The following is a 16,859-nucleotide window of genomic DNA, read 5'->3' as shown; positions in this document are numbered from 1 at the left end:
AACAGACTGGTCAGGGAAGACCTTTCCTGAGGTGACAACATTTACGCAGAGAACTCCAGGGGAGAAGAAGCAAGTTGCACGCCTCTCTGGAGACGAGGCATTTCTGAAAGGAACACAGCCAGTGTGAAGGCTGCAGGGAGGCAGGATGTGCCTGGGGTGTTGCAGGAAGAGCAAGGGGAGGAGGGGGTGAGGGGTAATGGTAGACACCAGTTACTTCTGTGGCCACATCACATCGGCTTTCCCATCCTGCCAGGTGACTCTGCTGGACTGTAGCAACTACCTGGGATACAGAATGAGCAGGGTGCAAGGGGAGCCTGTGGGCTTAATGCTCTGTTGCTCACACGCAGAGCAGCATGGGTGGACAGCACGCAGGGGTGCTGGCGTACCTGCTGAGACACTGTGGAGGCAGCATGCTCAGGCTGAGCAGCTGTGTGTGGGAAGGGCTTCATCAGCCAGTTCTCTCTCTTGGTCCTGGTAACAGTGTTGGTGGGGAGGGGGTGCTCAGATTTTAGGGAAGGACTTGGGTTGCTGACCTCCTTCACCCCCTTTTCCTGAAAAGGCCAGATAACATATATCTCCAGCTTTGTAGCCATAAGGACTCTCAGTTGCAACTGCTGAACTTGGTGTTGTAGCAGGAAGTCAGTCACAGACATATATATACAAATAGGTGTGGCTGTGTTTTATCTATAAAAACAAGTGTTGGGCTGTAATTTGCTGACCATTGTGTTTATATCATCACATGATTGAGTCGGGTGTGTGTACACGGACACGCACTTATGTGTACACATGCATGACTTACGTTTTCCTAGGGAAACCACCTTTAGAGAACAGTCTTGGGGATGGGGAAAACTAAACATGATAATAGGATTAATACCCTCCCTTAAAGCTGCATAAAAATCGAGTGTGAGCAGACTCAGCCATCTGGTACACCTGACTTTTTCTGAACAGACATTCCTGTTTTGACCCCTAATTGCCACGTGAGTTGTTTTGATTCTGTGGCTGTGTCCAAGTGTTGCCAGATGGTCTGTCTAGGCGTCTGATTCTCTTTACTCATTCTGTTACTTCCCCTGCCCTGCAGGGGTTTGTGTTTGTGATACAAAGTATTCCTGCTCTCGACCACCTAGATGTGGGTTCAGTAATTAAGTAACTATTATATGTATGCTTTGCTGTGTACTCACACACGTCAGTGGAGTATTTTTCAAAGACTTTATAAATGATCTTCTCAGCCAAATTTTTTACTCTTATTCAGTTCTCCTGGATGTGGGTTTTGTCATTTTCCACTGAAGTGTAAACAGCCAGCGATGAGTGAGATTATTTATCGCTTGGCTTCCTGTGTGTACTGGACGGCAAGATCCCGCAGCCATGAGGGCGGTTGTGTTTGTACACGATCACGTTTAGCGTACACGAAAGGGAAATGCTGTTTATTCACATCTGTGTCTTCCTCTTAAGGAACTTGGTGATGAGATGAGAACTTGTTTTTGATTTAAAAAAAAAATCCATTCTAATATCTCTCCATATCCTGCTGAATTTTAATAAATTTGCATTCTTGCAGACAGGGTATTTTTATCAAGAGAATGCAAAGTGTAGATTATCTCCCCATAAGTGTCAGTTTAGCACGGTAGCGGAAATACCAGGGCAAACTCATTATCATGAAACACACACCCCACTTACCTGGAAGGCAGTGATGAGCATTCTCAGAGATGAGTAACTTCATACTCGTTCTCACAATGAGATGCTAATGTTGCATATCTAAATAGTTTGCCATAGTAAGACTTTTTACATCGATGATATTAAAAATTACTTGTCTTCACCTAATTATGTCCTTGCAAACAATTTGTTTGAAGTTATTAACACCAGTGATTCATGGATAAACTGGTATACTCATATGATGGAATACTACTCAGCAATAAAAAGGAATGGACTATTTTTGAAAAAGGTTTTATTTATTTTGAGGGAAAGGTGAAGGGAGGGAGAAAGAGGGAGAGAAACATCGGTGTGGGAGAGATACATCAGTCCCCAACTGGGGACCTGGCCTGCAACCCAGGCATGTGCCCTGACTAGGAATCGAACTGGAGACCTTTCGGTTTGCAGGCTGGCACTCAACCCACTGAGCTGCACCAGCCAGGGCTAAAAGGAATGGACTCTTTACACAGAAGACACCTTGGATGGATTTCAAGGGCCTTGTGCTGAGGGAAATTTTCCAGCATCAAAAATTTGTACACTGTATGAGTCCATGTATATGATACTCTGGAAAAGATGAAACTGTGCTGTTGATAACAGATGACTGGGCACCGTGGGTTGGGGCGGGTGACCGCAGTGGGAGAGCACGCAGGGGTTTTCTGGGGTTGACAGAACGCTCTGTGTCATGTTCATGGTGGTGGTTACACAAATGCATACATGTGTGAAAAGTCACAGCACTATACACACATAAAAAAAGAAAACAATTTTACTGTGTTTTATTTTTAAGTAAAAAATGAAAGACCCAGAGTGCTTGATTAGGCTTCTTTCCGAAGGAACAACACAAGAAAACCTTCTAATGATAGTGGGATACCAAGGATTCCTGATGAGAAAAATATTTATTATCCCATTTGGTAAATGAAAACTCACTGATGTAGTTACTACATTTACATGGAAGATGCGAATAATGCAACTTTTACTCAGCGAGTGATCCCTTAGGCTCTACGCAGGGTGTGGGGGAATAGTCAGTTGCGCGTCTTCCAGCAGCAGGAACCTGGGCCTCCTGTGCCTGAGTAGCATTTTTGTTCTTCTTCATGGTGACCGCTTCCCTCCCTCGGTGTGTATAGAGGGCGTGTGACAGTTACGATGGCTGGGGGAACCATAACTTTAAGTTCTGTGACTTTTCTGTGAGTAAAACCAGCCGTAATGTTGAATTAATGTCACGCTTCACATTTAATTTCCGTGTTGTTCTAAGTGGAAGACTTATTGCGTGGTTGAGTCAAAGCTCCGCGCTCATTTTTGATAGCACAGAAGTGCTGGTGGTTATGCGGACTCATTTTGCCACTTAATTAAGGTCATCAAGTACAATGAGGCCAGCTTGGGAGAATGGAGATGGTGGGCCGGTCTGCTGGATGACACTATTGGACTGTAGGCAATTCCCGGCCACTGTGATCCTTGGCAAAGAGCCATTCACTTAAATCAGGAATTTGATCCCAGCACCAATAGTCTGGTGAAATTGCCTTCAAACGGGTTTGGCCAAGTCAAACATCGATTCACTTAACAAAACTGGAGAGGCTCATGGGGCTGGTAGGCTTTGGAAGCTCAGGCAGCAGAGGTTATTGGTGGCCCTGCTCGTGGAGGCATGGTAGGGCTTTTCTGGTTTTGAAAATCAAGCAGGGGAGGAATTGCTAAGCATCTGGGAAGTAATAGCCTGTGGTGTCAAAGGCACGAGAACTCTTTGACATTGGAGGAGTCAGTAAGGTTCTGATTGTCATCATTAAGTGGTCTTCAGTTCTGTCCAACCACGTGGGTGTGTTTTTACACAACACACAGACGGGAGACAGTAAGATCCGGGATCAGGGCGTGTTTAGCAAAGGCCCCAGTGCCTCCTTTCTTGTCTGCTGTCACGTGTTGCCCCACATCCAGAGTGAGGCCTCTTCTCCTGGCTGGCCGGTGTGGTTCCTTCAGAGCCAGGATGCTCCAGTGACCAAAGAGCTGCAGCCCTGAGAGAAGGGTCATAGGGTCTGAACTCCCCACTGACCCTGTGTGACCTCATCTGAATGAAACCAGGTGTGTTCATGGTCAAGGGGTGTTAGACCTGGGACTGCTGGAGAAACAGGCAGATGTGAAGAACTTTTGGTGCCTCTCTCCTTCCCAGTGAGGGCTTGGCAGGCTCCAAGCCCACTTGTGATCTGGGCTCCTTTCTGTCTGGTTGCCGCATTTCTTGCTCTCACTGCAGGCAGAGGAGGCAGACCAGAGAGCCCTGTTTGTTTGCAGCCACTTGCGATCCCTTTGGAGGGGCTGAGGAGTGGCCCTACTGCTTGGAGACACAGGTTCTCCCGTGGCCTGAAGCTCCGCCTGAGATCCAGGCAGGATCTCTGAATTGTGCAAGGACCTCCCTGATGGTCACTGTGGATGGGAAGGACAGAAGAGCACCGTGCCTCTGGCCCTCACTCCAACCCCCAATGGTTCATGATCGTCAGCAGTGTCTGCTGGCCTGCTTCAGGTCTCTAAACCTGCCCATTCCTTTGGAGCTACCCAGCCTTCTTTGAGGGAGAAACACTTACGTTTCATATAAGAAGCCAGCCCTGGCTAATGAGAGTGACAAACCAGAACATCACCCAAGTGCAGGGAGGCCATTTGTTCATTTCCCTCCCACTCTCCCTTACTCTGCAGGCAGCCCTCCTCATTTCCTGCTCAGAAACCTTCCCAAACTCCCAGAGTGCCTCTGCGTTGGTGCAGTTAAATGTGAGCCAGTGGCCATATCCCCTGGATCCCATACTGACTGCTGAATCAGGCACATTTCATCACCCTGCAGAATCATTTCCTGAGCATCCGGGGAATATTTAAGTTAGTAAACATAGACACCTGCCGTTCTGAAGTCCTTTGTTCAGAATACGTATTTCTGACTGTTGGGTTGGTGTGTGATTTGAGGAAGAACTTTCAGATTCTACTTTGAAATGTTTTCTCTGTCATTAACAAGCTTGGTTCTCTGGGTCCTGAGCTGCCATCTCCGATTGATGGCTGGGGGGCCAGGTGGGCCCACCCTGGGAAGGACCTAGCAGGATGGCCCTGTTGCTCCCGCTAAGCATTGGATGTACTGGGGGCGGGGGAGCAGCCCAGCAGGAAAGCAGAATCGGCCTTGTCTCCGCTCTGATCAATGACTAAGACGGCAGAGGCCAGGTAGGCTCCTCTGAGTCAGCCTTTAATTGCCAACACTTGCCACACCTGCTGGACGACAGCCACACACCTGAAACTGAGTATACAAATGCAGCTTCCTGAAGGGAACGGCGTGATACAGGATTTTCTTATCGGTTGATGCGTTTTTTTGCTTTTTTTTAAAAGCAGGGTTATTTTTTTTTTCTTTTTGTTACAGAAGCTATGTGGAAGTGGAGATCTTAATGCTTCTATGACCTCCCAACACTTTGAAGAACAATCTGTGAGTGACATTCCTTTAAGATGAATAAACGCTAAAGTCAATATTATAAATATCTCTTGCTACCTGTTCGGACCTGTATTTCTTTGCCTCGTTTAGTTCTTAAGAATGCTCAACGGTAGCCACTTACGAAGACAGGCCTTGCAAATTTGAGCTGGAAAAGATGAATTCAGTGCCTATCGATTTGTGAGCCTGGGATAGATTCTTCTAAAAATACAGAGAAGCCATAAAATCGAGTGATTTAGTACAGGAGACAAAGCCATTTTGAACTGCTTAGAGACATGGATGGGGAAACTTTCAAAAGAAGACTGTCAAGGGTGACCTAGCCACAGGATCAATGAACTTGAATGTCAAATAGGTGAACAATGAATGATTTCATCAGTCCTTTCTCTTTGGGATGACAAACATTTGAACTAAAAGCCTGGTTCAAAACTTTAATTGGACTCATTTAATACATATTCTAAAGTAGACTTGAATTGGCAATGATGGCTTATAGGAGTGGATGCATGTCTGGAGAGGGAAGAGAGCTGTTTGGGGGCGGGGGCAGTGGGGAGACTGTGAGGGTACGTGCAAGAAGCACCAAAGTGGGGGCCAGGGAAGGAAAATATATAAAAGAGGGGAGGGCATTGGACAGAGACAGAGTGTATTCCATGCAGACACAGACAAGGGCCATGTGTTGGGCAGCCCCGTGGGCTCAGTAGGCTGTCTGCTGAGTGGTTTTGCGCTCACGCTTTTTTCTTACATGTGGAGGGGGAGTTCCAGAGTTGATGGGGGCTGGCGGGAAGTAGGGAGGAGAGGGAGATGTTTTGCATCCACTTGGAAGCGTGGGCACGTGTTCATGGGAATGGGCCCCACAGCTGAACCTTTGTACGTCTCTTCCCCTCCCGGGGCTCCACCAGGAGTGGCTGGTTCTTTATTAAGAATCCTGCCCTCAGTGGATGGTGTCAGGGAGATCCGGATGCTGGCATGGTACTCATCTAATTCTTCTTGGAGAGTTCACTTTGTGAAGATGTTTCCATGACTGCCTCTGCATTCTGATAGAATCCCCCTGGGGAGAAATATAAAGAGCGTGTTTTCCATGTGGTATAACCAAGTCATCAGAGTGAGTGGGAGTTCACACTTGAAGATTGGCCATTAGAGTGACCATTCTTTCCCCCTTATATGTGGAAGTGTTTCTGAAATTCTCTCTTGAGGGGCTCAAGACAACTGACTTTACTTCTCCATCTGTGCAGACCCTCGGGGAAGCCAGCGATGGCCTGAGTAACCTCCCCAGCCCTTTCGCCTACCTCCTCACCATCCACCTGAAGGAGGGCCGGAACCTGGTCATCCGAGATCGCTGTGGTAAGGCCTAGCTCTGCTCCGTTCTTTGTAGCTGCAAACCTTTTTTCCTCTCTACTCTTGTAACAATGTGGTTAGCCAGCCTTTTCTATCTCAGCATGGTTTGCAACAGACAGGACCCCAAGTCGGAGCCTCTCTAGGCATCACGGCATTTGCAGCAAATTATTTAAACACACTGAACCTGCCCTGGCTGGTGTGGCTCAGTGGATTGAGTGCCAACCTGAGAACCAAAGGGTGGGCGGTTCAATTCCCAGTCAGGGCACATTCTTGAGTTGCAGGCCAAGTTCCCAAAAGGGGGCGCTTGAGAGGCAACTGCACATTGATGTTTCTCTCCCTCTCTCACTCCCTTCCCCCTCTAAAATTAAATACATAAATAAAATCTTAAAGAAAAATAAACACACCGAACCTTATCTTTTACTATTATTAAATTAATAATAATAATGATAATCAGCACCACATAAAATTGTTTTAAATGAACAAAGGTCACTGTAACAGCTTAACGCCCAGCACATAGCAACTGTTGAAGAAAATGTATCACACTGATATATTTGTAGCAGACGCCTAGCAGATGGCCAGTCAACATAGTAGATGATGAAGAAGGCATTGTACACATCAAAACAGTGACCAAGACAATGCGGTTTACGTACATTGCTTCCTATCTCACTGTTTTAGTGCCAAAGGAGAGACCATGCTCCGCGCTCTCAATTCCGACCGTTGTCATCTCTTATCGGAGTTAACACATAGTACAATTTGGCTTTATCTTTTGTAAACTTAATATAATCCAAGTATAAATAAGGACTTTAGATCATAAGTGGTGCCATTCCAGTACCTGTTTCTTTTATAACCAGTAGCAATTGTTCCTGTCAATTCCCTTTTCTCTATTGGCAGGATTAATCTTTATCTACTAAGAAAACATCCCTCCCCCAGCAAGTTCTTTTTCTGTACTTCGGGGGGGGGGGGCGGTGTGTGTGGCAGGTCTTATGCTGTGACTGTGTTGATTTCTGCTTGATTCTCGTGAGTGCTCAGTTAGGGCTCCGGGTGTGTGTGACTGCTCACTGTGGGGCTAGGCAGGGACTGATACTACTTATCAATGCAGCAATATTTTCTGTGGAGCCCCACCCAGGCTCTGATTTTATGCGACATAGTCCTTTGGACCGGTAGTTCTCAAACTTGTGTGAGCATCAGAACAACCCGGCAGGCTTTTGGAAATACGCATTGCTTACACCCAGAGCTTCTGATGCAGTAGGTCTGGGCTGGGGCCCGGGAGTTTTCATCACTAACAATCTTCCAGGTGTTGCTGATGTAACTCGGGCTGCTCTCGTGTTCTCATAATGAGCCTTACCTGGATGCTGCGAATGGTCCAGACATTGCCTGACCTCAGCTTCTTGAGCGATCTCTACGAGAGAATAATCGTACTCCAGCCTGCCTCTTTCTGCTCTCTGATTCTCAGTTGCTGCCTACTGCCCGTCTGTGGGTCCCTTTCTCCTTCTTCCTGTCACCTTATTGTCCTTTGCTTGGTTCTTCTCCTCCCCCTTTCCTCATTCTCACTTCTTCCTTTTATGCTTACTCCCACTTTCCTTGCCATTTTCTCTGAGGAATCTCTGCAACATGTATTGCTTTTGACCAAGCAAGACAGAGACACACCTGCTTTAAGTTGACGATCTGCCCTTGTCTAGTAACTCTGGGGGCTCCTACATTTTGACATTGGTCAAGCAGAAGGATTCTGATATGACCAATCAATTTTAAGTCCAACTGCTTCATGACTGGGCTGGCCGTAGTGGGAGCTGAGTGCTGGCTCAGTCTTCTACAGAAGGGCCTGTGTTTGAGAGCTCCCCTGTTTTCAGGGCTTGGCGTGAGCACCACTCTGTGATACGGGAAAAGTGCTCAGCTCCCCTTAAATCCTAGAGCACCAATTCCTGGGTAACAAGAGCCCTTGCATGAGGACCCTCTGTTTTCCCTTACTCTTAAGGCAGTGAGAGAGCGGTGTCCTTCTGTGGACCAGTGGAAGACTGTGTTGCCGGTACCCTCTGGTGGCCACTTTGCAGTATTGAAAAAGGGAAAGAAGTTCTTTGAAGGAGTTCAATGTCATTCCCTGCCAGGGCCACTCGCCTGGGCTGCAGGTGGGAAGAAGTGTGGAGGGTTGATCTGAGTTTTAGGCAATGAAAATTCAGGACCTATTCTTCTAGCAAACTGTTCTCCCTCTCCATTCCCTGCACAGGTAGAGAGTTGACCTTTGTTTTCAGAACACATTACAGGAAGAAGGCAGTTATAGGAAGAAGTCATTTTCCTATTTGGAAAGAATGGTTTAGACAACAGGTATGAAGATGTCCCAGTACAGTGAAACATCTGTCATCTAATAGGTGTTTAGCGAGTCACTGAACTGCTGCAGAAATGCTCAAATGTCAGGTACCTGTGATTTCAGACCTGTTTTCCTTTTGCTATTTAATAGGCTAATTGTTATGATTATACATTTCTTCTTTTAAAAGAAAGGATACTCTTGTATTAGACCTAGGGTGAAACATAATTTCTTCCTTGCAGCTGTCGATGGAAGAATGTCCACATCTGTAGAAAAGTTTTACAAGAGTTTATTTGAGCCAAAATTTTGAGGACACGCTGGGAAGCAAAATCTCAATGGATTGAAAAAAAAATGCTCTGGAGATGGCAGTTTTGCAGTTTCTTATATGCATTTAGAATCAAAGGAGAAGACATAAGAAATGTGCATGAAATCCATCAGTAGTAGGTTTAGGAGGTGGGAGAAAGCCAAGCACAGACATCTCCCAGACTGCAGAAAGGCAGAATGGAGAAACACTTCTTTTACCTCGGTGGATGCAGGATAGTTAATGATCTACATGTATGGCATGCAGAGATGTATTTGGGGAACAAGATAACAATGACGGTTTCTGTGGTCTCGTGTTCTGGTGCCTGTGGTCGGGCTTTCCTGGGGTCTAGAAAAGAAAATTACTCTGACATTTCAAAGGTGTGTTATCCTGGATGCATAAGAGCGATGGGCAGGCCTCACTGAAGGTAGGGATTGACCTTTGCTAAGGAAGCTGCAGGCCTGGGATATGACCCCTCGGAACTTATGATCAGACCTTCCCGTGTGTTTACTTTTGGTCAAGGAGCATTTCAGGCCTGCCAGGTGGCCCCGCTGAGCTTGTCCAGTTTGTTATTACATAGCCTCTCTCCCATTCACACAGATGTAACTGAGGGACAGATGGGTGTGTTTCTAGAACTCTGTGCTGTGTATGGAAGAGCAGCCACACAGCTTGCTGGCAGGTGGGTTGTGAATGGTGGGCTGGACCGAAGGACCCATCCCCTACACTTCAGGGTTGCTCTGTTGAGCTTGGGCCAGCCTGTCCGCAGTCTCTTCCATTTTTCCTGCTGTGCACAATAAAAACGATCACTTTTTGTGTGTGTGTGCCATCCTGTGAAGTGATGGGGAGCACTGGACAGCAGGTAAGGCTCGTAGACTCTGGAGCCAGACCCCCCGGGTCTGAATACCAGCTCAGATACCATCCAGCAGTAACTGTGAAGGTCAACCTGGAGTGTGTGCTTTGGGGATGGGACATGGGGACTTGGGGGACGTGTGGGGGGGGAGGGTAACATAGCAATATACAATCACTTTGTTTATCATGTTTCTGATGCAAATATCTTTTCAAGCCTTGCAATTCTATTCCAGAGGGCTTCTTCCTTTGTTTTTGTGCCCAGAAAGGCCTTTTCTATTGTGAGAAAGATGCACATTAACCTGTATGTATTCTCTTTTCTGTGGAGTTTGGCATTTTTCACATATCTCTTTGATCTGCCCAAGTTTATTTGGGTTTCTGGCCCAGAGTAGGAACTTAGTTTTACTTTTTTGCCAAATGGCCATTTGATTAACTAGGACTGAACTTTCCTTTCCCCTCATGATTTCGATGCTGCTTTTTAATAACATATTAAAATGCGCGGAACCAAGATGGCGGCGTAGGTAGACACACTGCGCCTCCTCGCACAACCAGAACTGACAGAAAATCGAACGGTAAGGAAGTCCGACACCAAGGAAATACAAAATAAACATTCATCCAGACCGGTAGGAGGGGTGGAGACGGGCACCGGGGTGGAGAGGACTTGCGTGGCCATGGCGGACCGAGACTGGCGGAGTGTGGGACGAACCGGGGCAGGCAGTCCGAGCACTAGAAGACCCTGCGGCCCCACATTTGCACAGATAAACCCAGAGGGCCAGACTCAGAGTGGCGGGTAGCACCCCGCGGGCCCCCATACTCGCGCACAGATAAACCGGACAAATGGCAGGGAGCGAAGCAGACCTCGCAACCCAGGGCTCCAGTGCCAGGAAATAAAGCCTCAGATCTCTGATTGAAAACGCCCGTGGGGGTTGGGGCGGCAGCAGGAGAGACTCCCAGCCTCACGGGAGAGGTCCTTGGAGAGACCCACAGGGGCCTAGAGGGTGCACAAGCCCACCCACTCGGGAACCAGCACCAGAGGGGCCCAGTTTGATTGTGGGTAGTGGAGTGAAAGATTGGAGTCCGGTGGAGAGTGGAGCGGGCGCCATTGCTCCCTCTCGGCCCCTCCCCCACGTACAGCCTCACAGCACAGCGACCAGCGTTACCCCGCCCTGGTGAACACCTAAGGCTCCGCCCCTTAAAGTAACAGACGTGCCAAGACACACACAAAAAAATGGCCCAAATGACAGAACACTTCAAAGCTCCAGAAAAAATACAACTAAGCGAGGAAGAGATAGCCAACCTATAGGATGCACAGTTCAAAACACTGGTTATTAAGACACTCACAGAATTGGTTGAATGTGTTCGAAAACCAGATGAAAAAATGAAGCCTATGCTAAGAGAAACAAAGGAAAATGTACAGGGAACCAATAGTGATGAGAAGGAAACTGGGATTCAAATCAATGGTGTGGACCAGAAGGAAGAAAGAAACATCCAACCAGAAAAGAATGAAGAAACAAGAATTCAGAAAAATGAGGAGAGGCTTAGGAACCTCCAGGACATCTTGAAACATTCCAACATTCGAATTGTAGGGGTGCCAGAAGGAGAAGAGGAAGAATAAAAAATTGAAAACTTATTTGAGCAAATAATGAAGGAGAACTTCCCCGATCTGGCAAAGGAGATAGACTTCCGGGAAGTCCAGGAAGCTCAGAGAGTCCCAAAGAAGCTGGACCCAAGGAGGAACACACCAAGGCACATCATCATTACATTACCCAAGATTACACAGAAGGAGAGAATCTTAGAAGCAGCAAGAGAAAAGGACACAGTTACCTACAAAGGACTTCCCATAAGACTGTCAGCTGATTTCTCCAAAGAGACCTTACAGGCAAGAAGGGACTGGCAAGAAGTATTCCAAGTCATGAAAGGCAAGGACCTACATCCAAGATTACTGTATCCAGCTAAGGTATCATTCGGAATGGAAGGGAAGATAAAGTGCTTCTCAGATAAGGTCAAGTTAAAGAAGTTCATCATCACCAAGCCCTTATTATATGAAATGTTAAAGGGAGTTATCTAAGAAAAAGAAGATCAAAAATAGGAACAGTAAAAATGACAGCAAACTCACAGTTATTAACGACCACACCAAAAACAAAAACAAGAGCAAACTAGGCAAACAACTAGAACAGGAACAGAACCACAGAAATGGAGATCACATGGAGGGTTATCAATAGGGGAGTGGGAGGGGGAGAGAGGGGGGAAAGGTACAGAGAATAAGTAGCATAGATGATAGGTGGAAAATAGACAGGGGGAGGGTAAGAATAGTGTAGGAAATGTAGAAGTCAAAGAACTTATAAGTATGACCCATGGACATGAACTATAGGGGGGGAATGTGGGAGGGAGGGGGTGGGCAGGATGGAGAGGAGTGAGGGGGGGAATGGGACAACTGTAATAGCATAATCAATAAATATATTTAAAAAATAAATAAAATAAAAAATTAAATTGCAATGCATATTAGGGTCTGCTTTTTGGATTTCTCTTTGATTCCTACAGATGTGTTGTTTTGCTCACGTGCCGATTTTAGTGTACCCAAAGGTCTCCATCAGTGCTTTTTATTTTGCAAAAAACTGGGGTTTGGGTCCTACTGGAGTACCATCTGCAAACACCAGATGGCGTGAGATCACTGGATGTTGTGAGTAAGCCGCAGAAACACACAGGACCAACATAGGACAGATTGTCATCCAGGAGTCAACCTGAAACTCTCAAAGATGCAAACACCCATGCTGAGACCCAGCTAGTGGTTGGTTCTCCTCCACTCGTTGAGTTTTGGCAGGCTGCTCAGGTTCCACAGCAAGCAAGGAGAGCTGGATTTTGAAGCCTGTTTCTTTTTATTCCCTCCCTATTCTGATTCAAATTATCATCAGTTGGCCCTGTCTGTCCTAATAGCCTTTAATGTGTCCCCACCGCTGAGCTCTTGCCTCTGGAGACTTTTGCGGCTGGGTTTTGCCACGGGGCTGTGCATCCTTGTGGGTTGATGAGAAGGTCTCGAAGCTCTCTTGCTTTATAGAGTCAGTTACCTCTTGCTGCAGAGGGATTTATCCCAATTCCCATGAAGTACCCTGGAGCAAAACTGGCCCGTTTCCTATGTCTGCTGCATGAAACAAATTGCCTTACACCCGACGCAGGCTGATTGCCTTGAATTTAACGGAGCATGTCTTCCTTCCATTTGGGTGAATGGGACTTCTCGGTCACGGGTGCTTTTGTCGGTTGTTCATTTATGTGCCAATAGAATGGTGTGCTGGGTTCCAAGTAGTTCTTTTCTACTCACTTTGCTTCATTGTGTGTGATGTCGATTTGGTGTGTTCTGCTTCAGGGGGTGGGCATGTTTTACACAGAGGATGAAATACACGGAGGGTGAACCCATGCATTTCCTTGCGTCCCTGGCTTCCTTCTGATGTTAGCTCCCGCACCAGGCAGTGAGGTCTGTCCTGCCATCATGCTTTAAACATTCACAACGGGCCGAGTTCGAGGCCACGTGCTACATTTATGACTCCCCGGCTTACTCTTGTCTTACTTCCCTTTCCCCCAAACCCTTTCTAATTTCTTTATAAAGTTCCGGAATTGTTCAACCACGATGTGATAAGTGGCAAAACAGAGAGTGAGGCTGGGAGACCGTTGTGGAGAAGAGCTATTCTATAGTTGGAAACAAAAAAAGAGCCTGTAGAAGCAGTAGTCACCAACTGCAGCAGGGCGGGCCGGGGAGAACGTGGGAACCTGGCTTGAAATTCTGCTAGACTTGAACCTACTGTTCTCTTCAGTAATACAGACTTTGCTGTACAAAGAAAAACATTGCTGCTTCTTTCCCATGTGATGGAGGGAAAATTCTCTCTCAATGCCCCAGACACTCACTGTGATTTCTGAGGAGGTCCCTTAAGCACTCAGCTGCTTCTGGATCTGGAAATCCCGCTTTGACTGCTAGAGGGCAGCAGCGGCCACTCCGAAATCTCCACTGGCCCTTCCTCTGGAAACCAGGCCTGGCTCTTTGATTTTAGCTAGCCCCAAAGAAAGCCTGAACTCATGGATCCAATAGAAAAACAGCTCAGGTTTAGTCTTTCTTTTAATGTTTCTTTTCTGACAAAAGAACAATTTGAAATATGTGAATATGCTGAGAAGATTATAAATATATGTGTATAAAACCAGAAGCAAAAAGTCAAATTTATGCCTCTTGTGTTTCCAAATACTGCATATGCAGGATGAACTCCTCTATAGGTAGGTCAGTTGTCCCGAAGACTTGGTAAATAATTGTTGACTTGAACTTGAACTCTTAGGCTCTCCTGACAAGAGTGATCAAGATATTACGAAATGTGGGCTTAGTATAAAAACTTAGAGATAATTTCCTTTCATGAACAAACAACTACTCTGAGAAATGCGTTTAATTAGAAGACTTTTCTAGCCTAAGACAGCCTTTCTTTGGGAGAGACTGCATGGTGAAATTTTCTCACTCGACAGAAGTGCTTTGCTGATTGCAGATAAGTAAGGTTTGCCTATAAATACGGCTTTTGCATTCAATGTAGTGGATTTTTAGTTCAAGTTAAGAATGCTATTAAAAAACTATATTATGTAGTAAGTTTTCATATATAGGGGTAAACACACACATAAACGACCATTAAACTGATTGGTAGAACTACATTTATGGGCAGGTAAGGAGGCCGATGTGTTGTTGACTGAAGAAAACAGGTAAAAATACAACATGAAGGCTGATTCCTTTTTGTGAAAGGTGTGTGTGTGTGTGTGTGTGTGTGTAAGGTCCAAGTACATGTTGGCATTCATTGTATAGATGAAAATTTTTATTTTTTAGTGTCTCTGGACTTCCTCCTTTTTCGAACACTGCTATGAGTTGTTATGTTACAAAAAACAAAGAGAAATTATTTGTAATTAGAGCCTTGTTACAGATTCATTTCATTGGCACATCAGACTGGTTCTTGAGCGAGTCAAGGTGATATTGTCGGTTCTATTTACCACTCCTTCTGCGACTGGCCATTTTTTCCTTATAACGCTCTCAGTGTGGTAACAGCCTCTGAAGATGATAAATAAAATAACAAGAGGAGAACAAAGTTGTCAAATAATACGGTTCTGGATGAGTCTTCTCATAACAGATTTGAGTTGTTGTGTGCCCTTCACACTGAGCTGCCTGTTATTTTCATCAGATTTTACCTGCCAAGTGCCCTGAAATCCTCAATGAATAACCATAGGGTTGGAGTAGAGTAGTAGCCAGTACTTCTGGATACTAAGTTATTTTTAGTTTTTATATATCCCTTTCCTTCCAGGACAGCTCAGGTTGTTGCATGGAAAATTCCCCCAGCCACATGAGATCCTTGTAAGAAATGCATAAAATAAGGCCTTTTCTATTCACTCTATGAAAAGAGGTGATATAACTTTCTCTCATACCTGTAGAGATGGCAGTAGAAGGGATATGAGAGAGACAAATTATCAGTACATATTATCGTGGACAGCCAAAATAAAGTGAATGAATATTTAATTAGTACTGCGCATATTGTTATACACATTCCCCTATGTAACTTAATTGAATAGTAATGCTAAGAACAGTAGCACTTGTGGGACCTGGACCTGCTTGCTGTCATTGATGTATATCGGTTCATTCCGTTTCAACGTAATTCTTTGAGGTTGGCATTTTCCTTCCCATAGGTGAGGACAGGAGGCATGAGGACATGGCGTGGCCCAAAGTAATGCAGTTATTAAAAGCAAGGTCTGATGTTTAAATTCACCATGCTCATCTTAATCCAAAGTTTATTCATTCACTTATCACCTATTTATAATCCATCTACCCTGCATACAATTAGGCAATTCTGGACGTATATTTTATATCTAGAGCTTTGAATTAGAGGAGTTTAATATTAGGTTCATAGATGCTCCAAGTCAGGTGTTTTCTGTGTTAAAACCATCTTAGGAAATACAGAGTAGAAAAGTTGTCAGCTGTTTTATTGTTGTCTGTCTTTAATGAAGGTCTTCACAGAGCTCAGTATTGTACTCTGTAATGCGAAGTTCTAAGTGAGAAAATGGTACATGGCTTTTCTTGATGGTTTTTGTGACTTAACCCTTTCAGCCCACGGAGCATCTCTTGGGATGAACATTCCAAGGCTCGTGTTTGTGAAACTTCGGGTTTTTACTTCTTACGGTCTGGGGGAAGCTTTCTTCCTCGTCTTCAAGGCCCCCACGCAGTATTATCTCAACGGCCGGCTTGGCCTGTTTCTTCTGCCTTGTAAATTATAAGCTGCTGCCAGATTTATATTTCTCAAGCTTGGCTCTGATCATTTCACTCTCCTGCTCATAAGCAAACCTGAATTTCCTTCCCTCCACGCACTAAAATAATTCCAGATGGACCAAAGGCTTAAGTGTAAAAAACGAAACTCTACAAAATCTTTGGAAGAGAACATAGATGAACTAATTTAAAATCCTATAGTGAGAAAACTTCTTCTAAGCAGAATGTTAAACTACAAAGCCATAAATGTGACTAAAATTTGGTAAATTTGACTAAATAAAAATCAAACTTACACATTGCAAGAAATAACGTAAGTGTAAACAAATTGTGAAAAGATGTATAGCCAATGCCTTAATTGTGGACCCGTTCAAATCCATAAGCAAATGATAAACCATGAACCCATAGAGGGGGGGGGGGAAGATATGAACAATAATTTCCTTGACAAAGAAATAGAAATATAGATCACCAAAAGGTGATTTACTCAAATGCTATCAATAGAGAAAAATGGAGTTACCATTTTTCATCTGACATTGGTTTTTAAAAAAAGGTTTATAATTTCCAATGTTGGTGAGCATGTAGAGAAACAAGTAAAAAAATATATACTCCCTCCACTTGGTGGGAGTATACATTTGACAGATTGTGGGAGAAGAATTTGACAATGTCTGTGAGACCCAGAAAAGGCGCGCATTAATTTACC

General features: G+C 45.1%; 1 protein-coding gene across 5 annotated transcripts in view; it reads left to right on the top strand.

Annotated features, from left to right (window-relative positions):
- MCTP2 (multiple C2 and transmembrane domain containing 2) overlaps positions 1–16,859 on the top strand; it is a 145,109-nt gene that overhangs the window by 27,769 nt on the left and 100,481 nt on the right. For 4 of the 5 annotated variants that reach the window (XM_024561680.2, XM_024561681.2, XM_024561682.2 and 1 more), the window contains 2 exons: positions 5,054–5,116; positions 6,346–6,454. In XM_024561680.2, coding sequence (XP_024417448.1) covers positions 5,054–5,116; positions 6,346–6,454 — 172 coding nt within the window. The remainder of the gene's footprint in view (positions 1–5,053; positions 5,117–6,345; positions 6,455–16,859) is intronic. The other variant, XM_053913355.1, reaches the window with a different exon arrangement.

This window comes from Desmodus rotundus, chromosome 10 (genome assembly GCF_022682495.2).
Source record: "Desmodus rotundus isolate HL8 chromosome 10, HLdesRot8A.1, whole genome shotgun sequence".
NCBI classification, from domain to species: domain Eukaryota; kingdom Metazoa; phylum Chordata; class Mammalia; order Chiroptera; family Phyllostomidae; genus Desmodus; species Desmodus rotundus.
The sequence above is the reverse complement of the archived record's forward strand: the minus strand, read 5'-3'. Positions and strand labels throughout refer to the sequence as shown.